The 26,098-nt window shown below is 28.8% G+C and overlaps 1 protein-coding gene across 4 annotated transcripts in view; it reads right to left on the bottom strand.

Moving 5' to 3' along the window:
- LOC110622667 (pentatricopeptide repeat-containing protein At3g22470, mitochondrial) overlaps positions 1-25,810 on the bottom strand; it is a 30,780-nt gene extending 4,970 nt beyond the window's left edge. Inside the window, exons 1-5 of one of the 4 annotated variants that reach the window (XM_043960335.1) lie at positions 25,645-25,808; positions 24,919-25,288; positions 9,486-10,770; positions 9,252-9,365; positions 8,401-8,673 (exon numbers count right to left, since the gene is read on the bottom strand). In XM_043960335.1, the coding sequence (XP_043816270.1) occupies positions 9,548-10,770; positions 24,919-25,288 (1,593 nt within the window). In that variant the 5' untranslated portion in view covers positions 25,645-25,808 and the 3' untranslated portion in view covers positions 8,401-8,673; positions 9,252-9,365; positions 9,486-9,547. Of the gene's footprint in view, positions 1-8,400; positions 8,674-9,251; positions 9,366-9,485; positions 10,771-24,918; positions 25,289-25,644 lie in introns of those variants that run through there. The other 3 variants (XM_043960336.1, XM_043960338.1, XM_043960337.1) reach the window with 3 other exon arrangements.
- Positions 25,811-26,098: the final 288 nt, after the last annotated feature.

Here is a 26,098-nt window from a genome sequence, read left to right as displayed (position 1 = left end):
TAACAAAATTGCAAAAAATAAAAGAAGGGGAAGGAGCGCTGAGATATCTACTTCTAAACCAGCCTTTATATAGGATTTTCTTAAATAAAAAGATAATTATTCACCTTTTAAAAGAAAAAGTAAAATAACTGAATGAAGGAGTTTAACCTTTTAAAAGAAAAAGTAAAATAACTGAATGAAGGAGTTTAACCTTTTAAAAGAAAAAGTAAAATAACTTTAACCTCTAAGGGTTATAATACAATTGCAAAAAATAAAAGAAGGGGAAGGAGCGCTCGGCTGAAGAGAAACTGAAAAGAGGGTGTGGAGGAGAGAAGAATAGATGAGAGATCTACTTCTAAACCAGCCTTTATATAGGATTTTCTTAAATAAAAAGATAATTATTCACCATTTAAAAGAAAAAGTAAAATAACCTACTACTCTTATGATAATTCTTATCTTAATTTTGATCTGATTGTATTTGCATCTGAAAATAGTTTTGAACTCTCTACAGTTTGCAAACAAAAAATATTACAATTTGTCCATCAAAGTTAGGTCATAATTTTAGGTAAAATTGTACCTTATTATTAGAAAAAGTTCTAGAATAATATCTTTTTGTTCATTTTCTCATTTTCAGCTCAAAACTTTAGTTCAAAATCAAAATTAAGTAAAAATCAATTGCTTATATCAAAATCATAACAAAATGGAATTTAATATGAAAAAATAGTGAATTTTGCAACTCATCAAGTATTAAATTGAAATTAAAAAAAATAAATAAATTTGATTGAAATATAAATTAACATAAAGATTAAATATAGAATTGATATATTGATTTTTTTTTCACATAATTAGCATTAGACATGAATGTATTTGAATGATACATTTGTAAAATTAAATAAAAACAATTTAATTTATAAATGGATATATAATATGTTTGTAAAATTAAATGGACGCAAATGAATTGGTAAACAAGTACAAAATCCATTTGTAAAATTTAATAGATACAAACAGGCGTAGAATACATTAATTAAAACTAATTTTCTTTTACTTAATTTAAAAAAAATACAGATAGGGTTATCTATAGATACCTTAACTTCATTTAAATTAGATGATAAGTAGGATAAAAGAATATTTTAAAACAAAAAAGAAAAGAATAAAATCATTATTGGAGAAATTGATTTAAAAAGAAAACTTAAAGAAGAAAATAATGCAATTAAAATGATGAAACAAATAATCAAATTAAAATTCAGCTGAAGGTAATCAAAATTAAAAGGTTTGCAGTTCATCATTGATTAAAAAGATGTTATTGGTTATAGTGTTTAAACAAATGAATCTCACCGATTAAGCGTGTAGATTTAAAATACTGTAAGAAGAGAATAACTCAAATTTGGTCAATAATAGCAAAGAAATTATTTAAACCAAATCAATTAATTACTTAACATAAAGAATACGCTAATTGCTACTTGTATTAACCCAATTATAACTTACTTGGATTAAATAACAATACGTTGTAGCCCTTTTAATTCTAAAAGGACAATTATAGAGGTGATATTTCTCAAAAATAGAAATTAATTAAAAATAAAAATAAAATAAATAAAAATTAAGAACATAATCTCACAATTTTAAATGCATCTCAATTTGATTAACTTTTAACTGAATAAAATAGTTTAGCCTCTAAAGGTGATAATAAGATTGCAAAAAAATAAAAGAAGAAGAAGAGGAAGAATTCAGCTAAGAAGGGACCGAAAAAGAGAGGAGATGATGAGAAGAGATGGTAAATTCTACTTCTAGAGCAACCTTTATATAGGTTTTTTTCAAATAAAAAATAATAATTATTCATAATTAAAAAAAAAGTAAAATAAATCTACTACTCCTATGATGACTTTTATCCTAATCTTGATATAATTATGTTTGCATCTATTTGAAACAGTAGTAATCCTGGAATCTGTTTGTTGGCTTGGGTTACAGCCTTGAGCAAGGCTGAACCTTTGCAGTCAGGAAAAAAAAAACTCTAAAAACAATTTCTTTTAGATCTTTTTCTCATTTTTAGCTCAAAATCTGTCTAAAATCAAATTTTAAATAAAAATCAATTTTTTACATCAAAATCACAGCAAAATTATAGAATTTAATATGAAAAAATAATAAGTTTTACAACTCATCACAAATTGATTTATAAACGGATGTATAATTTATTTGTAAAAATTTTATAAATTGACACGGATGGATTTGTAAATAGATGTACACTCCGTTTTAAAATTAAATAAATACAAATTAATTTATAAATAGATATATAATTTGTTTGTAAATTAAATAGACACTAATATATTTGCTAAGGGACATATAATCAATTTGTAAAATTAAATGGATACAAATTGGTTCATAAAAAAATGTTTGATCCGTTTATAAAATTAAAGGAAACAAACTGATTTTCGAACGGATACATAATCTATTTGTAAAATTAAATCGATACAAACTTATTCACAAATAGACATGTAATCCATTCATAAAATTAAATGAACACAATGATTTGCAGACGGACGCATAATCTGTTTATAAAATTAAATAAATATAAATTAATTCGCAAATGACTATATAATCCGTTTATAAAATTAAATGGATACAAATTAATATAGAATATATTTATAAAATTAAATGGATATAAAATATTCACAAAGGAATGTATAATTTGTAAAATTAAATTGATACAAATGGATTTGCAAACATATTTTAATCCGTTTATAAAATTAAATAGATACAAACTAATTCGCAAAAAGATAAGCAATCTGCTGATAAAATTAAATGGATATGTTTGGATTTATAAACGGATATAAAATCTATTTGTAAAATTAAATGAAAGCAGAATGGTTTGCAGAATGATAAATAATTCAAATATTTATATTCAAAATTTTAAATTTTAGATAATAAAATTAAATCTTTTCAATTTGTCACATTTATAACTAGAATACTAAACTGAATATGGAGAATTGTATGTCTTTATGGACATGTACTTCCTTCACTATAGCTTTTCCTAGCATTTCGCTCTCCACTCCGCTTGAATAGTTAAAGTAGCATGTTCCTTGACGATATATTATATGATACTCGGATTTTATAGCATAGAGAAAACATTTGTGATTATTAACAAAAAATTTTCTTTTATATTTAATTTAGTACGAGAAAAGTGATAGCAAAACCCTATAACTAGTTGTCTACGTGATATATGAATCTTCTTCTTCACAATCTAATCAGAAGTAAAATATAAAAATCTCTGGTAGGACTCATATAATGTCTAATTGACGTTGAGATATCTCCTTCTCAAAGCTAGATTAATTACCGTATTGCCGCTTTGAGTTTGCCCTCCAAAATACAAGCGTTCCTCTAATTCCAAAAGCTCCATTCTATTTTTGTGCAACCAAATTTAAAACTGTCAAATAAATGGATGTTTTCTCTCATTGCTCTACCCCACTCTCTTTGGACAGATAATGATGTGTTTTATATGGACAAAGTTAATAGAGGGAAATGCTCTTATTTCTCTCTCCAAGTGCCATAACTATTTTGGGTATTAGAGTTTTTTATTATATTAACTCTCAGGTAATTTTGTACCGCTAACTATTCAATTAACATATTAACGGCATGGACCATTTAATCTATTTATTAAACCATTACAAACTCATTAATGTGGATTTTGTGAAATAACATTTATAAATGAATTTATACCTATTTGTAAATTCTATTTGCATTTTAATAAATTTTCATAGTGGACGATGAAAAAGTAAATTCTTACATGTTCCATCTATGAATCCTATTTTATGTTTTGCAGTCAAAACAATTATCATAGATCTATTCCAAGAGAGGTAATTGAATTCAGTCAAAGGAGTACTTACTAGAATCTGGCTTGGGGAATCAGAATTCAACAAGTCAATCTTAGATTTAGATGTAATTAGATCTGTATTAGATGATTCAACAACTTGAGCAGTAGGATTAGTAGTCATATTCGTGGGATCAATATGAAAAATGATGAAAAATGGAGAAGATCAAGGAAATTGCAGAGAAATTTAGGAAGAAGAAAGAAGAAAAATAACTGTGTCTATCTTAGATTTAGACGAAATTAGATCTGTATGATTCAACAACTTGAGCAGTAGGATTAGTAGTCATCTTCGTAGAATCAGTATGAAAAATGATGAAAAATGAAAAAGATCAAGAAAATTGCAGAGAAATTTAGAAAGAAGAAAGAAGAAAAATAACTGTGTCTATCTTAGATTTAGATGTAATTAAATCTGTATTAGATGATTCAACAACTTCAACAGTATGATTAGTAGTTATCTTCGTAGGATCAGTATGAAAAATGATAAAAAATGAAGAAGATCAAGGAAATTGTAGAGAAATTTAAGAAGAAAAAAGAAGAAAAATAACTGCCAATAAAAAAAGTTCTGGATCACGAGTCTTAGTTGCTTTGATATCACATTAAGAGAAAAATTCTATATTCCATTCATTAATGAGAAGATTTATAAGTGAGGTATTTATACAAGAAAAGAATTGAGCGGCGCATCATCTAACATTGGCGGGAAAATTAATTTAGCTTCTTACTAAAAGCTAACTAACTTCACAGTTAACAAACTTATAATAGAAATCTAACAAACTAATGCTATTAATGAAAGCTATTAACATAAACAGTTAAAACTGAATTACTGAAACTTGGTTAAACTTCTACATATATCCAGTTCTTAGTAAATAGCTAAAAACACATATAAAATGCAGATTGCAGAGAAGAAACAATTTTTAGTAAATTAAAAAGAAACAACTAATTTGAAAAGACAAAATGCTAAGTAATTTCGGTGGGATTCTGAGGGGATGAACCTTGAAAGAAAGGATAATAAAGCTTGCGATCCCGGAGCTTCTTAAGAGTGTTGCCAACTTTCCATCTGTATACCAACTTAGAGGTCTTGAGGATTTAATCAATTTTCAAGAAAATAAAACTCCTAGCAGCTCTTACAAGTAAAATTGAGGAGGTCATAAGAATTGGTTGAAACTATGTAACATCCAAACACAAGCATCTCAACTGAATTAATCAATGGAAGTATTTAATACAAGATTATATACATCTAAACAACCTAGAGGAATAGAAATTTCATCAAGGATCAAACCCCAATAAACCAAAAATTGTGATGGAGATGGTGGGTTTACCAGCAACTTGATGATTAGAAATCCATGACCTCCATTCATCAACAATCTTATATCAAAGGGATCTAGTCCATGTCTGAATTCAAGCGAAAGGCACACACATAACATGGTTTCCACCACTTCGTTTTGTTGAAGAGAAACACAGCTGATTGAAATTAAAAATGATATTTGAAGAAGTTAGTTAAATTACATATCTATTATATTTGAAAAAGGTAATCACCAAGTTGCGCTCCAAGATACACTTGAATGGTCAAGATATAACAACTTTAGTTTGATGATCCCTCATTGCGCACCTTTAAAAGCCTCAGAATGAGATTATTATTCTGCGATAAATGTACTACCAATTCTGTGGTAGCATCATCAGTAGAGAACCCCTTATCAACCATTTCGTTGATTAGTTCTGATGCTTTTGGTAAATCCTCATACTTGAGAAACCCTTGAACGATGATATTATAACAACAATTATTTGGTAAACATCCTACCTTTTCCATGTCTTTAAATAACTTATAAGCTTCATCCATTAATCCTTGTTGGCAGAGTCCTTTCATAATTGCATTATATACACAAACATCAGGCTGTAAACCAATTTCAAAAAGACTAGAAAACAGTGCCTTGGCATCATTAATCTTTCCAACTTTGCACATACCATTGATCAGACTGCTATAGATCACAAAATTAGGCTTCAATTGACTTTTCTCCATTGCTTTCAATAGTGTGAGTGCTTCATTAAGATTCCCTTGTCTACACAAGCCATCAATCATAATTGAGAAGGTTACTATATCTGGCTGTTGACCATGAGAGCACATATCCTTAAAGAGCTCTTTTACATTTTGGGGCCTCCCTGCTTGAAACATACCCTTTATAAGAGTATGATAAGTAACAACATTAGGAACTAAACCTTTATAAGACATTTCATCAAAAAATTTCTTTGCATCATCTATCATTTTGCACTTACAATATTCGTTGATCAAAATGCTGTAGCTAAAAATGTCAGCTATTTCATTGGTCACCATCAGATCAAATACCTTTCTAGCCTTATCAATTTGCTTGCACAGACAATATCCATCCATCAATGAATTATAAGTGACAACATCAGGTTCCACACCTCTTTGAATCATTACATTGAATGTATTTTGAGCCTCTGCAACCATTCCATCCTTACAAAGAGCGTCAATCAATACACTGAAGGTATAAACATCTGGTAATATGTTTTGCTCCACCATTTCATTCATCAAGGCCAAAGCTTGGTTCTTTTGACCTAATTTGCAAACACCGTGAATTAAACTATTGTAAGTGATGACATCAGGTGAAATGCCCTTATTCCTCATTTGAGAGAAGAGCTCTAAAGCCTCACCAACTAGCTCATCCTTGCAAAGGGCGTTAATGATTGCACTGTATGTCACAACATTTGGCTCACAACCTCTATCAGCCATTCCCTTTAGTAGCCCAATAGCCACATTTGTTTTCCCAAATTTACACAATCCGTTTATTATCACACTGTAAGTACGAACATCAGGTTGATAACCATGTGCAACCATATCATCGAAACATTCCACTGCTTTATCGATTTTACTGTCCATACAAAGCCCATTAATTAAGGTATTAATGTAGTCTTTGTACTCTACGATTGTATATCCTGCATCTTGCATTTATAATGTAGTCTAATTGTTAAATTAATCATATCCTGCATCTTGCATTTATAATGTAGTCTAATTGTTAAATTAATCATATCCTGCATCTTGCATTTATAATGTACTCTACGATTGTATATCCTGCATCTTGCATTTATAATGTAGTCTAATTGTTAAATTAATCATATCCTGCATCTTGCATTTATAATGTACTCTACGATTGTATATCCTGCATCTTGCATTTATAATGTAGTCTAATGTAGTCTTTGTACTCTATGATTGTATATCCTACATCTTGCATTTATAATCATTATTATTAAAAATATAATAATTAATCATATCCTTTCAAGTACCTACAAGAGAAATGATAGCATTTTAAAAGGTCATTGAACACAAAAATAAAAATAGATAAAGATTTACATAAGTTTTTTCACTTGCTTCACCTTTTTCGATCGGAAATCATTAATCTAATTAATATTAAGTAATCATATAGATCTTACACACTTATCTTTATAAATGTTTCTTTCCTTCAGATATTTTTATCTATTAGTTATTATTAATCTAATTAATATTAAGTAATCAGAAGCAAAACCACGAATTATTTACCATTCCTCATCTAAGTAGACTCGATTTGACAACAAGTCTATTATGGATAGCTAACCAGGTTATAAAACTGTGCCTGGGAATACGCTCACCCCAAACCACCTTCCACCAATTAACCACTCCACCCTTCCTTCTTAGGACTTTCCAAGCACTATTAACAGTGTAAGTCTATGAGTTTCCATTTAATAGAATCTGCCCATTCACTGCTTACATAATATTTTCGAACCTCTTCCCAGGCTCCTTCCATAGTGGAATCCAATGGATTAGGAAGCCTCCACATACCATCCCTCCAAACCTCCCTCACCTTAGTATGCCTATGATGTCAGAATATCCCATATTCAACTCAGAGACCTCTCAACAAGACTTTTCCCACCCATGCAAGGGTCATACCAAAATGAAAAACCCCTCTTCCCAACTTATATGCATAATGCTTTCTAAAACAATCTCTAATTTTCACCAGATTCTTTCAAGATCAACTAGCATTACTAGGTTTAGAGATCCCCAAAAACTGAGGCTTTTCAACTTATTCCTCACCATGTACCCTACCAGCTTAGGATAATTATTTAGCATACCATGAGTCAATTCTACTAGTTATTATACTAATAAGCTTCTGACAATGCTCTTTTTTAATACTAGTAGATACCAGAGGTAATCCCAAATAGATAACAGGAAGAAATCCCTCCCTGAAATTGAGGAATTGTAGAATTTGCTGCTTCATCTCCTCTAGCACTCTTGCAAGATAAACACAGCTCTTAGACTCATTTACTTGCCATCCTAAAACCTCCTCAACTTCAAGGCCTCTCCAGCCCACAGACCAAATTCCTAGCCCCATGACAAAACAAAAACAAATCATCTACAAAGCAAAGTGACTCGATGTTGCTTCTTTACACCCTTTACGAAATTTGAACCAGATTTTCAATTGCATTTTCGTTTGAAATTTTTATTTAACCAATCCAAAATAATTACAAATATCACAAACCCAAACTATTAAATGCATAATATAACACAAATCAACCACAAATCTAATGTATTCAATTATAATAAAAAAAAAGTCTTTTGAACTTAAAATTGAACATAAATAATCTAGTACAACCACAAAAAATGTATAATTAAAAGTATATTTTTGTAGTAAATGCCAAAACAAATAGTAACCCAAAAATTGTACAACAAGTAATCAACAAAAATCCTCGATTTGCTCATCTAATCCATCTTCATCTCAGGCATGCGGGAAAAGACCGGTGGACTGGTGGAAGAGATACTGCACCATGCTCAAGCTCAAATGTACCTGTTGCAAAAACTCAAATTAATACTTAAACTCAACAAGTAGGTGTTAAAACTTGCACTCAAGGAGTAAGTATTAACTCTAGTTCAAGTTATAAGTATTAACTCAAGGAGAAATAAATATAATTATTTTGAGCATAAACTTACTACAAGTAATAAACTAGCAATAAATAGAAATCATTTTGGGAGCATAAATTTATTACATGTAATGCATGTATATGATAAACTAGTAGGAGTTAAATTCTAATGGACGGAAACAGGCACGAGTAGCTATGGTAAAATGATACAGAAAGCAGGTGTTAACACCTGCTAGTTCACTGATTTAACACCTGCATTCTTCCAAGTAAAAATCAAAATATATGATAAAATCTCCAAGTTATTGTCCTAATGCAGCATGTTTACTGAAAAATGATAGCATCTTAAAAGGTCATTGAGTACAAAAGTAAAATAGATAAAGATTCTTAAGCATTATAGCATGGAATCAATTAGTTTTAGTTCTCAACTCATTTTTAGGACTAAGCTCTCGAGTTAAGGCTGTAGTAGCAGCCCAAAAAAAAATTGTAAGGAAGATGGTGGGTTTACCAGCAACTTGAACATTAGAAATCTATGACCTCCATTCATCAACAAGCTTATATCCAAAGAGGTCTAGTCCATGTCTGAGTTCAAGAGAAAGGCACACACATATCATGGTTTCCACTGCAGGTACAGTGTTAGAAATTTTTGTTTTGTGGAAGAGAATCACAGCTGATTGAAATTAAACATGAAATTTGAAGTTAGTTAAATTACATATCTACTACATTTGAAGAAGGTAATTACCAAGTTTCTCTCCAAGACACCATTGAACGGTCAAGATATAACAACTTTAGTTTGCTGATCCCTCATTGCACCCCTTTAGAAGCCTCAGAACGACTTCGTAGTTTGCTTAGAATGAGATCATTATTCTGCGATAAACGTACTACCAATTCTGTGGTAGTAGCATCAGCAGAGAACCCCTTATCAACCATTTCGTTGATTAGTTCTGATGCTTTTGGTAAATCCTCATGCTTGAGAAACCCTTGAATGATGATATTATAACAACAATTATTTGGTAAACATCCTACCTTTTCCATGTCTTTAAATACCTTATACGCTTCATCCATGAATCCTTGTTGGCAGAGTCCTTTCATAATTGCACTGTATACATAAACATCAGGTTGTAAACCAATTTCAAAAAGACTAGAAAAAAGTTCCTTGGCATCATTAATCTTCCCAACTTTGCACATACCATTGATCAGACTGCTATAGATCACAAGATTAGGCTTCAACTGACTTTTCTCCATTGCTTTCAATAGTGTGAGTGCCTCATCGAGATTCCCCTGTCTACACAAGCCATCAATCATAATTGAGAAAGTTACTATATTTGGCTGTTGACCATGAGAGCACATATCCTTAAAGAGCTCTTTTGCATTTTGGGGCCTCCCTGCTTGAAACATACCCTTTAAAAGAGTACAATAAGTAACAGCATCAGGAACTAAACCTTTATGAGACATTTCACCAAAAAGTTCCATTGCATCATCTATCATTTTGCACTTACAATATCCATTGACCAAAATGCTGTAGCTAAAAAAGTCAGCTATTTCATTGGTCACCATCAGATCAAATAGCTTTCTAGCCTTATCAATTTGCTTGCACAGACAATATCCATCCATCAATGAATTATAATTGACAACATCAGGTTCCACACCTCTTTGAATCATTATCTTGATTATATTCTGTGCATTTGAAACCAGTCCTTTCTTACAAAGAGTGTCGATCAATATATTGAAGGTAAAAACATCAGGGGATATGTTCCTCCCCACCATTTCTTTCAACAAAGCCAAAGCTTCCTTGAATTGGTCTGAAATGCAAAGACCATCAATTAAGGAATTGTAGGTGACCACATCAGGCTCTACACCTCTTTGAATCATTACATTGAATGTATTTTGAGCCTCTGAAACCATTCCATCCTTACAAAGAGCATCAATCAATACACTGAAGGTATAAACATTTGGTAATATGTTTTGCTCCACCATTTCATTCATCAAGGCCAAAGCTTGGTTCTTTTGGCCTAATTTGCAAACACCATGAATTAAACTTATTGACGTGAGGGGGTAGGGATGGCTATATTTCTTGGAGCGAACTCTAAGCGAATATGAAGCTTGTAAGTGATGACATTAGGTGAAATGCCCTTATTCCTCATTTGAAAGAAGAGTCTAAAGCCTCACCAACTAGCTCGTCTTTGCAAAGGGCGTCAATGATTGCATTGTATGTCACAACATCTGGCTCACAACCTCTATCAGCCATTCCCTTTAGTAGCCCAATAGCCACGTTTGTTTTCCCAAATTTACACATTCCGTTTACTATCACACTGTAAGTATAAACATTAGGTTGATAACCACGTGCAACCATATCATCGAAAAATTCCACTGCTTTGTCGATTTTACTCTCTATACAAAGCCCATTAATTAAGGTATTAAATGTCACAGTGGTAGGCTCCAATCCGAATTTAAGCATCTTACCAAAAACAGAGAAGCCACAATCCACAAGGTGTAAATGGCAGAAGCAATTAATTAAGATGCTTAGAGAATAAACATCGTGAGAGATCCCTACCAATTCAATTGTTTTGGACATGGAAAGGACAGTGTGATATTGTTTCATTTTCACAAGGGCAGATAAAAATCTATTAAATGGAACCCTAGAAGGCAGAGGATGCTTATGAATTACATGATTGAAGGAAGCAATGGCATCATCAAGGCGGGTAAAAGAAGCAGATTTGAAGTTATTTGTCAAGAAGCGTGCATCTTCAAGTGTGGAAGTAGAAGAATGACAATAATTGGTAAATAAGAATAGCTGAAGATGGAAGCTCCTGCTCTTCCTCCTCCAAGGCATCTTCATCATCATCGATCTCTCGTCAGTTGTTTTTAGGGATGGATCGGAGATTGGGAATGAGGAAAGGAAATAGAGAATCGGAAAAGGAAGGCTCTCTGCCAGCTGGTAAAGTGGTAAGGATAACAAAAGGAAATTGGGAAAGGAAATGCATTACTAGCTGTTTATATGCACCATATTTTGTAGGGCTGTGCAATCGGTCGGTTCGGTTCTGAACCGAACCGAACCGAAAAAATCGAAAACCGAATTGTAAAAATATTAAAAACCGAAAAAACCGATTATAAAAATATAACTGAACCGAATCGAACCGATAAAAATCGGTTCGGTTTAGTTCAAACTGAAATCTGTATTTTTTTTAGTTTTTTGCTTTTAATTTCTGTAGAATAATTTAATAAATATTTCACATAAATTTACCAATAAATATTGTCTAAATACATAATAATAATACTTAAAAAATTCATAAAAATCTATTTAAAAATACATATAAAATCAAAATATTATGTAAAAAATCGATTTTTTGGTTTTTCGGTTATTTAACATGTTTAAACCGAACCGAATCGAAAAAATTAGAAAATACTAACCGAACCGAACCGAATATTCTGATTAACCGAACTATTAAACCGAAATTGATCAGTTCGATTCGGTTTTTCGGTTCAAACCGATTTATGCACAGCCCTAATATTTTGTAATTTTTTTATTAATTTTTCATATAAAAATATTATTTAATAACAAATTAAATTTATCATTTTATAATAATAATTTTTTAAATATAAATTCAATTAAGTCTTTACCTTTATTTAAGAGTCAAATAATTTTAATTCAAAATTTTGAATCAATTAAATCTATATACTATTACTCAAGAGTCAAATAAGTTATAATTTAACATAATATTATTTTTTAATAATAAAAGTATTTTTTATATGATGAAACTTTATTTTTTTAATTTTAAAAATTATTTATTATATTCATATATTTTTTAAAATTTTTATGATAATTAAACTACTAAATTTTTAATGTTTTAAATTATAAAAATAATATTTTATAATTAAAAAATAATATTAAGTTAGAATCTATTTAGCTCTCAATAAAATTACATAGTTTAATTTTAAATTGAATTTATTTGACTCTAAATAAAAATGAATTTTTGTATACAATATCATATTAAAATTATACATCATTTTGAATAACTAAATAAATTTTCTTTTATATTATTATGATATTAAATTATTATAACCGTACCTTATATTTAATTAAATTTAGTTAAAAATTAATTAATTTTGTTAATTTTATTTTTTTATAAAATATTATATATATAATTGTAGAATATTGATTTTTTTATTTTATTAAATAATATTCCTTATTTAATAAATAATTATCAATGTATATTTTTAAAAATATTATTATAGTCTAATTGTATATAATATAGATGAGGAAAAAATAAATAGTTTATTGTTTAATTTTACTCTAATATAATTAGAAATTTAAAATGACTAACTTTATATAATTTTTTATTATTAATTACTTCATTTATAACTTTATTTTAGTATAATTTTTTTATTATTAATTACTTAATTTATAATTAACCAATCAAATTAAATATTTTAAATAACAATAAAATAAAATAACCATATAATTATTAAATCTATGCAAAATGTAGTTTTGGCAATTTAAATAATAAATAGGTTCTTAATTATTTATTATTTTATATATCTTGAATTCTAACACTTTTATTTATAGACATGTATAAAATAAATTATAGGTTAATTGACTCAAAAATATTTAACATTTACACATACTTTTTAATTTTAATTTAATTAACCTAATTTTTATAGTTTAATGTAATTTTATTTTATTTATAAATTTTTTCATTGGTCAATTAATTTTAAAAAATTTAATATTTATATCGTTGCATTTTAATTCAAACGTTTAAAATTTAAATAAATTAATCTAACTTTTATTTATCAGATCAAGATAACATATTTCGATATATACAACACATAGAAACTATTTCTCTAATGGATATAAAGCCTTATTGAGATTTATTTAATATACCCTATTATTATAAAAAATTATAATAATAAAAAAATATATTATAATTTTTTTGTGGTTATACATTAATATTGTGGAAGAATAGGGATGCTATCGTGTAAACAATAACATAAAATCTATAAAATTTACGAAATATTATTAAATTTCACCTACAAAATATTTAAATTAAATTTTTTTTAAGCACAAATGTATTAATTTTATTTTTTGAAAATAAATAATCATTATTTATATAAATAATTGAAGTTTTTGTCAACCAATATGTGAAGTTTACAAGTTTTTAATAATATTACAAACTTTTTTATATCTTTATTCAAAAGGCACGTGTTTTTAATTTAATATTTTAATATTATTTATATGTTAAAAAATTCATGAAAATAATAATGAATATTTAGATATAATTTTGGCTGATTAAAATAAATAATTTAATGGTTAAATATTTAGATATAATTTTGGTCAATTAAAATAAATAATTTAATAGTTAAATATATAATTCACAATTTAAACAGTAATAAATTTTATTTTACAATATTAATTATAAATATTTTATAGTAAATATACTATTTAATTTAAAATAACTGTATATATAAAATAATTAAAAATAATATAATTTTTATAAAATTTTTATAATTATCAAGACAAAATAAAATCTATTAAATTATAAACGGCATATTTAACTATTAAATTATTATTATTTTTAAAATTAAATATATTATTTAATTATAATTAATTGTGAATTAATATTATTTTTATATATAGAGTTAGTTTATATTTAAAAAATAATAAAATATTACATTTAATATTTTATTTTAATTTTTAAAATTGATTAAAATTATATTTAAATATAAATATTAAACCAATTAAATCAAAATTTAAATATTTAAATTAAAATATAAAATAATATAAACGTTAGACTTTTTCAATAATTTTATCATTAATAATAATAATAATAATAATAATAATAATAATAATAATAATAATAATAATAATAATAATAATAATAATAATATATGTGACAGGAATTTAGGAATCGATAGATTAATTAAAATTATATTAAAATATAAAGTTTAAATCAATTAAATTAAAATTAAAAAATTAATATTTACAAATGTTTAACTTTTTGAATCAATTAGCGTAAACTATATATATAAAAAGAGAAAAAAAAAAAAACTAAAATGCTTTCAATCTCCCTGTTATAATATTATATAATTAATGATTTTCTCTCGTGAGACTATATTTTCTCTTTTTTTTTTCCCACTTCCCACCACTCTCCTCTTCCATTTTCCTTCATTTATATTCCCTGCCATCGTTACCACCTCTTCAACATTGTCACCCTTATTCCCATCCATTTTTTTAATTCTTAAGTTTGCCAGATATCTCTCGTGGTTTTTCTTACACTGAGATTCATAATATTCAAAGTTCCTACGCTCCTGGCATCTAACAGGCCTTCATTCATAAATCACCTGTTGAGAGAATTGATGAGTACTCTCATCTTCTAGAATAACAGCTTCAAAAAATACCCCTTAACAAGTCTATTTTTATTAACTTCAGAAATAGTTTTGGAATGAGTCAATTTCGTATTGCTTCTACCTTATTCTCATCAACATGTACGCCTTCTACACTAACAATGAATCTCAAGTCCATTTTTATTAACTTTAGAAATAGTTTTGCAATGAGTCAATTTCGTATTGCTTCTACTTTATTCTCATCAACATGTATGCCTTCTACACTAACAATGAATCTCGAAAACATAATGCATTTCATCATATAAATGCACCTTTTAAGATTAATAAACAGCTCACTGACGGGTGTCGAATCCATCAATTTAAAATTTACTTTCCTTTTCTTGATTGATAAGAATTTGTAGATAGAGTAAGTGAATATCGATCCCACAAAAACCTTAATTCTGTTTAATTTAGATAACCAATTTGAAATAGAAAAATAGTTTAATACAAAAAGTGAAAAGAAGAGAGTTTTTTTTTTTTTTTTTTATAAAAATGGCTTACCACACTCCTTATATAAATACAAAAAGTGAGAAGAATTGAGTTTTTTTTATTAAAGTGGCTTACCGCACTCCGTCATATAAATGCACTTTTTAAAATTAATAATCAGCTCACTAACGGGTATTCAATCCGTCAATTTAAAATTTACTTCCCTTTTTCTTGATTGATTAGAACTTATAAATAAGATAAGTGAGTATCGATACCACGTAGACCTTAATCATTTTTTATTTAGATAACCAATTTGAGATAGAAGAGTAGTTTAATATAACAAGTGAGAAGAAAAGAGTTTTTTTTTATGAAAGTGGTTTTGCCTTGGCAAGCCAATAAAAATAATAAATAATGCAATTAAAATTTGAGAAACAAATAATTAATTAGAATTTTCAGCTGAAGGTAATCAAATTGAGGTGTTTTGCAATTGATCATTGGTTAGAAAAAAAAAATTCATGTTATTATCTATTATTTGGTTACAGTGGTCAAACACGCAAATCCCACCAATTTTTACTTATGAATAAATTAATCCGCTTCGCGCTTACGCGTGTAGATTTAATTAGTCAACTGCATTAAGAGAGAAAAATCCAAACTTGATCAATAAAAACATGCGATTTATTTAAATCAAATCTACCAATTTCTTACCATAAACTAATATGTTAATTACTATCTGTTATTAACTCAATTAAACAATCATGGATCTAATTAGATTAATTAGCAATATGTTATCTTTCCAAGAGATTCAATGGGCCTCTTGAATTTTCAAGAAAACAACAATGGAGGTGGTGTCCTCCAATTCAGAAATTAACAGAAAATAGAAATAAGATGAAAAAAATTGAAACACATAAACTCACAATTTGAATAAAACCTCAATTGAAATTAATTTTCAACTGAAAATAATTGCTTAGTTTCTAAAAGTTATAATAAAATTGCAAAAGCTAAAGAAAGGAAAAAAAAAGAAAAGAAGAAAAAGAAAAGAAGAAGATGGAGAAGAAGAGAGAGGGGTGGTGGCAAGAGAGGAGAGGAGAGGAGAGGGGGGAGAGAGGGAGAAAATATGATGTCTAGGTTCAATTTTAAGAGTCTTTATATAGGCACAAAAAGATACAATTTAATAATTTAAAATAAATTCTACTACTCCTATCTCATCCCTATACTAATCTGATTGTATTTGATCCAATTTGAAACTTATCTTATCCTTGATTAGATGGCAAAATTTGCTGAGATGAGGCTTTCTGAAACTTCCTATCGCCTTGGGCTACAAGTTTGGCCAAGGTTGCAATCTCCCAATACAAAAATCATTTAATTCAGCCTTTTTTTTCGCTTATTTTATCAACTTCTGCTCAAAAATCTGTCTTCTTTGTCTGCTGTAGTGGTGACTGCTTTTCCTTTATTATCTCTTCTTTCTTACATAGTATTCTGAGAATTGCCAGAATTTACAACCATAGAAGGTTGTCCGCTGTAATTGCCTCTATACTGCTGCGTCCCTGTTAATCCAGAATTTCTGTAATTAAAATTTAGGTTATACTGCTATCGTGGCTGCCAATCAACATGCTCTTCTGCCCTTTTTGCCATCTCAATGGTGTCTGCCAAAGTAAAAATCGCAGCTACTCCCATCATACAACGAATTTCATGATTCAGGCCTCTCTAATAATGACCAACTTGCTGGACTTCGTTCTCACAGTTTTCACACCTCACCTACAATCTAAAAAACTCCTTGGTATATTCATCCACCCTTCGATTCCCTTGTACACAGTCATGATACCGATAATATAAAATTTAAGCGTGGTCGCTAAGCAAGAACCGTTGTTCAATCATCTGCTTCAACAACATCCAATTTTGTATGGGATCAAGCCTCCTCCGATAGCGTTCGTTTTGAACTGAATTCCATTAGGCTGTTGCACCCCCTTAATTTATAGGCCACAAACGGAACCTTGCGATCCTCTTCCACGTTCATAATTTTGAAGAAATGTTCAACCTCCACCAACCAATCAAGAACTCTACATCCAACGAATCAGAAAAGTTTTGAAGGTCTATCTTGATCTTCTAACATTTCTGATAATTCTATTGGGAATTTGCAGGCACAGAATTGACAACTACAAGATTAGCGACTGGCTGAGGGTGGGTGGCAGCGGTGGGTTGGTGGATTCCCTGCTAAAGGGCCAGCTTTCCGATCATCTCCCTTAATTCTGCCAAAGATGCCTCAATGCAGCAAGTTACGCCTCTAGGTTGTCTGCCATGGTCGAACTTTTGCTTTGATACCAATCTAATAAAAAGACTATTTAAACTCCGTCAGGAGTTTTAACCAATATCGCTTTGCTAAGATGATATAAGAGAAAGATAGGATAAAAGCTGCAAAATTTTATTAAAATTCTTTAAAAATTGAAAAGTAAATTCCAAATAACTAAGGAAGCCTATTTATAATAGGAAACAAATTCTAATATGCAAAATTATTAAAATATCCAAAATAATAATAAAATGCAAAATTAACTCCCTAAATGGTGGAATTTTCATATTGAACTTTGTGACAGGCTTACGGCTTTTGTCACACTTTAGAAAATTGTGCATCTCGAAATTCTCTTTCTAAAAAATTTTCGTGGATTTCCATCGGACGTCGACAGTAAAAGTTAAACTTGGTCCAAGTCTGTCGTAAAGTCCAAAACTAGCTGCTCCGTGTCACCTATGATGACTCTTATCTTAATTCTAATATGATTGTATTTGCATCTATATGAAAATAGTTTTGAACTTTGTAAAACTGGCAAAACAGAAATATTGCAATCTGTCCATCGAGATTGGATCACAACTTTAGGTAAAACTGTACCTTCTAGTCAGAAAAAGCTCTAACATAGTATTTGATTTATTTTCTCATTTTCGGCTCAAAATCTGTCCAAAATTAAAATTTTAGTAAAAATCAATTACTTATATCAAAATCATAACAAAATCATGCAATTAATATGGAAAAATAGTAAATTTGCAACTCATCAAGTATTAAATTGAAATAAAAAAATTGATTAAAATATAAATTAATATAAATATTAAATATAGAATTGATATATTTTTTTCACATATTTAGCATTAGACATAAATGTATTTGCAAACCAATGAGCGATACATTTATAAAATTAAATAAATACAATTTGATTTTTAAACGGATATATAATCTGTTGTAAAATTAAATAAACGCGAAAGGATTCATAAACAAGTATAGAATCCATTTATAAAATTCAACGGATACAAACAGGCGTTGAATCTGTTAATTAAAACTGATTTCCTTTTACTTGATTTAAAAGAATCTGCAGATAAGATAAATGAATATTGATCTACATAGATACCTTAATTTTATTTAAATTAGATGACAAGTAGGATAAAAGAATAGTTTAAAAAAGGAAAAAAAAAAGAAAAGAATAGAATTTAAAAAGAACACTTAAAGAAGAAAATAACGGAATTAAAATGGTAAAACAAATAATCAAATTAAAATGAAGATAATCAAAATTAAAAGGTTTGCCATTGATTATTTATTAAAAAGAAAGCCAATATTGGCAATAGTGTTCAAACAAACGAATCCACCGATTCTTCTTTATGATTAAATTAATCCGCATAACGCTTAAATTAATTTCTAGTTAATTAATAACTCCATTAAGCATGTAAATTTAATTAATTAACTGCTTTAAAAAGAAAATAACTCAAATTTAATCAATAACAGCAAATAAATTATTTAAACCAAATCAATTAATTACTTAACATAAAAAAAGCTAATTGTTAACTGTATTAATCCAATTAAACAATTACATATTTACTTGGATTAAATAGTAATATGTCGTCTTCCTAAGACAACAAAGGAAATGGTGTTCCTCAAAAATAGAAATTAATTGAAAATAAAAATAAGATAAACAGAAATTAAGAACACAATTTTAAATGAACTTCAATTTGATTAACTTTTAACTGAATAAAAGAGTTTAATTTTTAAAAACTATAATAAAATTGCAAAAAAAATAAAAGGAGGAGAGGAAGAATTCGGCCAAGAAGGGACCGAAAAGAGAGGAGATGATGAGAAGAGAGGGTAAATTCTACGTCAGGGAAGTCTTTATATAGACTTTTTACAAACAAAAAGATAATTATTCATAATTTAAAAGAAAAAGTAAAATGAATCTACTACTCCATAATAACTCTTATTTTAATTCTGATCTGATTATGTTTACATATATCTGAAACAGTTTTGAATTTTGTATAGCTGTCAAAACAATAATCCTAAAGTCTGTCCGTCGACTTAGGCTACAGCCTTGAATAAGGTTGTAACTTCCGGTTAAAAAAAATCTAAAACAGCCTCTTTTGATACTTTTTCTCATTTTTAGCTCAAAACCTATCCAAAATCAATTTCTAAATAAAAATAAATTGCTTACATCATAATCATAGCAAAATTATGGATCTTAATATGAAAAAAATGATGAATTTTGCAACTCATCACAAATTGATTTACAAACAGATGTATAATTTATTTGTAAAAATTATATAAATCGACACGGACGGATTTGTAAATATGTAAATAGATGTATACTCTGTTTTAAAATTAAATAAATACAAATTAATTTGCAAACAGATATATAATTTATTGGTAATTAAATAGACACTAATATATTTGCTAAGGGACGTATAATCCATTTGTAAAATTAATGGATACAAATTGCTTCATAAAAGAATGTTTGATCCGTTTATAAAATTAAAGGAAACAAATTGTTTTCAAACGGATATATAATCTATTTGTAAAATTAAATCGATACAAATTCACAAATAAACATGTAATCCGTTCATAAAATTAAATGAATACAATGATTTGCAAACGGACACATAATCTGTTTGTAAAATTAAATAAATACAAACTAATTAGCAAATGACTATATAATTTGCTTATAAAATTAAATGGATATAAATGAACGTAAAATCTATTTATAAAATTAAATGGACATAAAATGATCGCAATCGAATGTATAATTTGTAAAATTAAATGAATACAAACTAATTCGCAAAAGGATAAGCAATCCGCTGATAAAATTAAATGGATATGTTTGGATTTGTAAACAGACATAGAATCTGTTTGTAAAATTAAATGAAAGCAGAATGGTTCACAAAATGATAAATAATCCAAATATTTACATTAATCTATATTTATATTTTAAATTTTAAATTTTGAATAATAAAATCAAATCTTTTCAATTTGTCACATTTATAACTATAGTACTAAACTGAATATGGAGAAGTGTATAGTTATGGGCATGTACTTCCTTCACCATAGCTTTTCCTTTTAGCATTTCACTCTCTACTCCGCTTGAATCGTTAAAGTAGCATGTTCCTTGACGATGTATTATATGATACTGGGATTTTATAGCATAGAGAAAGCATTTGTGATTATTAACAAGAAGCTTTCTTTTATATTTAATTTTGTACGAGAAAAGCAATAGCAAAACCCTATAACTAGTTGCCTACGGATCTCTAAACAAACCACTTCTTGAAGCCAAACTGTCTCCTTCTTTACAATCTATGTTCTTACAATCTAAGTAGAACATAAAAACCTCTGGTAGGACTCATATATAGTCTAATTGACGTTGATATATCTCCTCAAAGTTAGATGAATCACCGTATTGCTGCTTTGAGTTTGCCCTCCAAAATACAAGTGTTCCTCTAGTTCTAAAAGCTCCATTCTATTTTTGTGCAACCAAATTTAAAACTTTCAAAGAAATGGATGTTTTCTCTCATTGCTCTGTCCCACTCTCTTTGGACAGATAATGATGTGTTTTACATGGACAAAATTAATAGAGGGAAATGCTCTTACTTCTCACTCCAAGTGCCATAAGTATTTTGGGTATTAGGTTTTTCATTATATTAACTTTCAAGTAATTTATACCGCTAAATATTCAATTAACATATTAACGGCATGGACCATTCAATCTATTTATTAAACCATTAAAAACTCAATGTGGATTTTGTGAAGTTATAACATTTATAAATGTATTTGTACCTGTTTATAAAATTTATTTGCATTTTAATAAATTTTCATAGTGGATGATGAAAGAGTGAACAATTAAAATTTAAACTGAAATGAAATTAAAATTAAAGTAAAAGAAAAAAAGAACTGAAATCAAATTGAGGTTGCACTAAAATGGAGAACTATATTGAAATTCAATTCCAAATATGGTTCTAAACATTAAAATATCAGAAATTTGGTTTAGTTCTCATGTTGCCAACTATCTTGCTTGAACCATTAAAGTAGTATATTCCTTAATGATGTATTGTATGATGCTGAGATTTTGTAACATAGAGAAATATATCTAATTACTAACAAGAAACTTCCTTTTATATTTGGTTTTGTATGAGTAGCTCTAAAACTGACATTTTGATAAAAGCGATTGCAAAATCTTGTAACCGGTTGTTTTCTTAATTTCCGAGCAAACTACTTCCTGAAATCCAGCTATCTCTCATTTTCCTATCAATCTAATCAGAATTGGAGCATAAAAACCTCTAGTAGAATTAATAGTCGCTTTGAGTTTGCCTTCCAAAAAATATAAAATGCTCCTTTGTTTCCAAAAACTCCAATATACCACTCTATTTCTCTACAACCAAATTTAACACTTTCACAAATTAAATAATATTTTACTGTTATTTTTGTTTTATCTCTTTATTAATTTTTTATATAATATATTATTATTATTATTGCAAATAGTCAATTAAATTTGGGCTCCTATTATCTTAATATCACATTATTATATGAATATATTTAATCAAAGTTATATAAAAAAATTATAATAAATAAAATTAAGAAAATATATCATTTTAGTTGATTTTTCATTATAATTGAATATTCAACTTTTTATTTACTAATATCTGTTATTTAATATTCAATTTGGGCTCCTATTATCTTAATATCACATTATTATATGAATATATTTAATCAAAGTTATCTAAAAAAATTATAAATAAATAAAATTAAGAAAATATATCATTAGCAAATCTGATATGATTAAAAGGAGAGAAGAGTTCATCGGAAGTAGCATACCCGCAATTCGAATGTCTTTCTGAAGGGAAGAAATGCCTATGATTTTCAAATCTCCAAAGAGCTTGAATTTGAAGAGAGATATCTTTGACGCCTAAGCCTCCATTCTTTTTAGACAACGAAAGAGTATTAGAATTGATTTCATTGGAAAAGATTGTGAACTTCATATTGTTAGATGCTAATGCAATGATTTCACTAATTTTACTTGAAGGAAAATAAAAGAAATTAAGGATCTATATATATATATATATATATATATATATATATACCCAACTTGATGACTAGGAAAAAAAAAAAAAGTGACAAAGAGGATGTTTGCCTTTCCCTCAATTCCCATAACATTTTCGGTTGTGTATAATTTTAGTGACATTTCATCCAACCAACAGCTGTAGAAGTCTAATGATTCTCTTACCTTGTACTCTTGAACTGTATATCCTGCACCCTGCATTTATAGTGTAATCTAATTGTTAAATCCATTCTCAATTAAAGCACACTGGTTTATAATCATTATTTTCATTATTATTAAAAATACAATAATTAAGCAAAAATGAATTGCTTCTACCTTTATGGTTAGAAAGGTGAAGTTGTAATCATATCCTTGCAAGTACCTACAAGAGAAATGATAGCATTTTAAAAGGTCATTGAGCACAAAAATAAAAATAGATAAAGATTCTTAAGCATTGTAGTATGGAACCAATTAATTTTAGTTCTAACCTCAATTTTAGGACTGAGCTCTCGAGTTAAGGCCGCAGTTGCAGCCAAAAAAAAATTGTAAAGGAGATGGTGGGTTTACCAGCAACTTGATCATTAGAAATCCATGACCTCTATTCATCAACAGTCTTATATCAAAGAGATCAAGTCCATGTCTGAATTCAAGCGAAAGGCACACACATATCATGGTTTCCACCACAGGTCATTTGTCGTGTTAGAAATTTTCATTTTGTGGAAGAGAATCAGAGCTGATTGAAATTAAAAATGATATTTGAAGAAGTTAGTTAAATTACATATCTATTATATTTGAAAAAGGTTATTACCAAGTTGCGCTCCAAGACACTTGAATGGTCAAGATATAACAACTTTAGTTTGCTTATCCCTCATATCATTATTCCGCGATAAATGTACTACCAATTCTGTGGTAGCATCATCAGCAGAAAACCCCTTATCAACCATTTCGTTGATTAGTTCTGATGCTTTTGGTAAATCCTCATGCCTGAGAAACCCTTGAATGATGATATTATAACAACAATTATTTGGTAAACATCCTACCTTTTCCATGTCTTTAAATACCTTATACGCTTCATCCATTAATCCTTGTTGGCAGAGTCCTTTCATAATTGCATTATATACATAAACATCAGGTTGTAAACCAATTTCAAAAAGACTAGAAAAAAGTTCCCTGGCATCATTAATCTTCCCAACTTTGCACATACCATTGATCAGACTGCTACAGATCACAAAATTAGGCTTCAACTGACTTTTCTCCATTGCTTTCAATAGGGTGAGTGCCTCATCGAGATTCCCCTGTCTACACAAGCCATCAATCATAATTGAGAAGGTTACTATATTTGGCTGTTGACCATGAGAGCACATATCCTTAAAGAGCTCTTTTGCAGTTTGGGGCCTCCCTGCTTGAAACATAGCCTTTATAAGAGTATGATAAGTAACAGCATCAGGAACTAAACCTTTATGAGACATTTCATAAAAAATCTGCTTTGCATCATCTATCATTTTGCACTTACAATATCCATTGATCAAAATGTTGTAGCTAAAAATGTCAGCTATTTCATTGGTCACCATCAGATCAAATAGCTTTCTAGCCTTATCAATTTGGCTGCCTAGACAATATCCATCCATCAATGAACTATAAGTGACAACGGTAGGTTCCACACCTCTTTGAATCATTATTTTGATTATATTCTCTGCATTTGAAACCAGTCCTTTCTTACAAAGAGTGTCGATCAATATATTGAAGGTAAAAACATTAGGGGATATGTTCCTCCCCACCATTTCTTTCAACAAGCCCAAAGCTTCCTTGAAATGGTCTGAAATGCAAAGACCATCAATTAAGGAATTGTAGGTGACCACATCAGGCTCTACACCTCTTTGAATCATTACATTGAATGTATTTTGAGCCTCTGAAACCATTCCATCCTTACAAAGGCATCAATCAATACATTGAAGGTATAAACATTAGGTGATATGTTCTGCTCCATCATTTCATTCATCAAGGCCAAAGCTTGGTTCTTTTGGCCTAATTTGCAAACACCATGAATTAAACCAGTGTAAGTGATGACATCAGGTGAAATGCCCTTATTCCTCATTTGAGAGAAGAGCTCTAAAGCCTCACCTACTAGCTCATCTTTGCAAAGGGCGTCAATGATTGCACTGTATGTCACAACATTAGGCTCACAACCTCTATCAGCCATTCCCTTTAGTAGCCTAATAGCCACACTTGTTTTCCCAAATTTACACATTCCATTTATTATCACACTGTAAGTATAAACATTAGGTTGATAACCACGTGCAACCATATCATCTAAAAATTCCACTGCTTTGTCCATTTTACTCTCTATACGAAGCCCATTAATTAAGGTAGTAAATGTCACAACGTCAGGCTCCAATCCCAATTTGAGCATCTTACCAAAAACAGAGAAGCCAAAATCCACAAGGTGTAAATGGCAGAAGCAATTAATTAAGATGCTAAGAGAATAAACATCGTGTGAGATTCCTACCAATTCAATTGTTTTGGACATGGAAAGGACAGTGTGATATTGTTTCATTTTCACAAGGGCAGATAAGAATCTATTAAATGGAACCCTAGAAGGCAGAGGATGCTTATGAATTACATGATTAAAGGAAGCAATGGCATCATCAAGGCGGGTAAAAGAAGCAGATTTGAAGTTATTTGTCAAGAAGCGTGCATCTTCAAGTGAGGAAGTAGAAGAATGGCAATAATTGGTAAATAAGAATAGGAATGGAGATTGAATGGTACCAATTGCCCCTTGTAGCTGAAGATGGAAGCTCCTGCTCTTCCTCCCCCAAGGCATCTTCATCATCATCGATCTCTGGTCAGTTGTTTTTAGGGATGGATCGGAGATTGGGAATGAGGAAAGGAAATAGAGAATTGGAAAAGGAAGGCTCTCTGCCTGCTGGTAAAGGAAATGCATTACTCTGTTGTTTATATGCACCACATTTTGTAATTTTTTATTAAATTTTCATATAAAAATATTATTTAATAGCAAATTAAATTTATCATTTTGTAATAATATTTTTTTTTAACCTACGTGCTATTTGTAGATACCTAATTAAAGGCGGTTATATAAATTGTTAATTTTATTTTTAATATTAATAAAATTTCATGAAAAATATAATTAATTTTTAGCTTATATAATTTTTTATTATTAATTATTTTATTTTAATATAATAAAATTAATTTTTTTTACCAA

This window comes from Manihot esculenta, chromosome 9, assembly GCF_001659605.2.
Source record: "Manihot esculenta cultivar AM560-2 chromosome 9, M.esculenta_v8, whole genome shotgun sequence".
In the NCBI taxonomy this organism is placed as follows: domain Eukaryota; kingdom Viridiplantae; phylum Streptophyta; class Magnoliopsida; order Malpighiales; family Euphorbiaceae; genus Manihot; species Manihot esculenta.
Note: the sequence above shows the minus strand (reverse complement) of the source record. Positions and strands in the feature narration are given on the sequence as shown.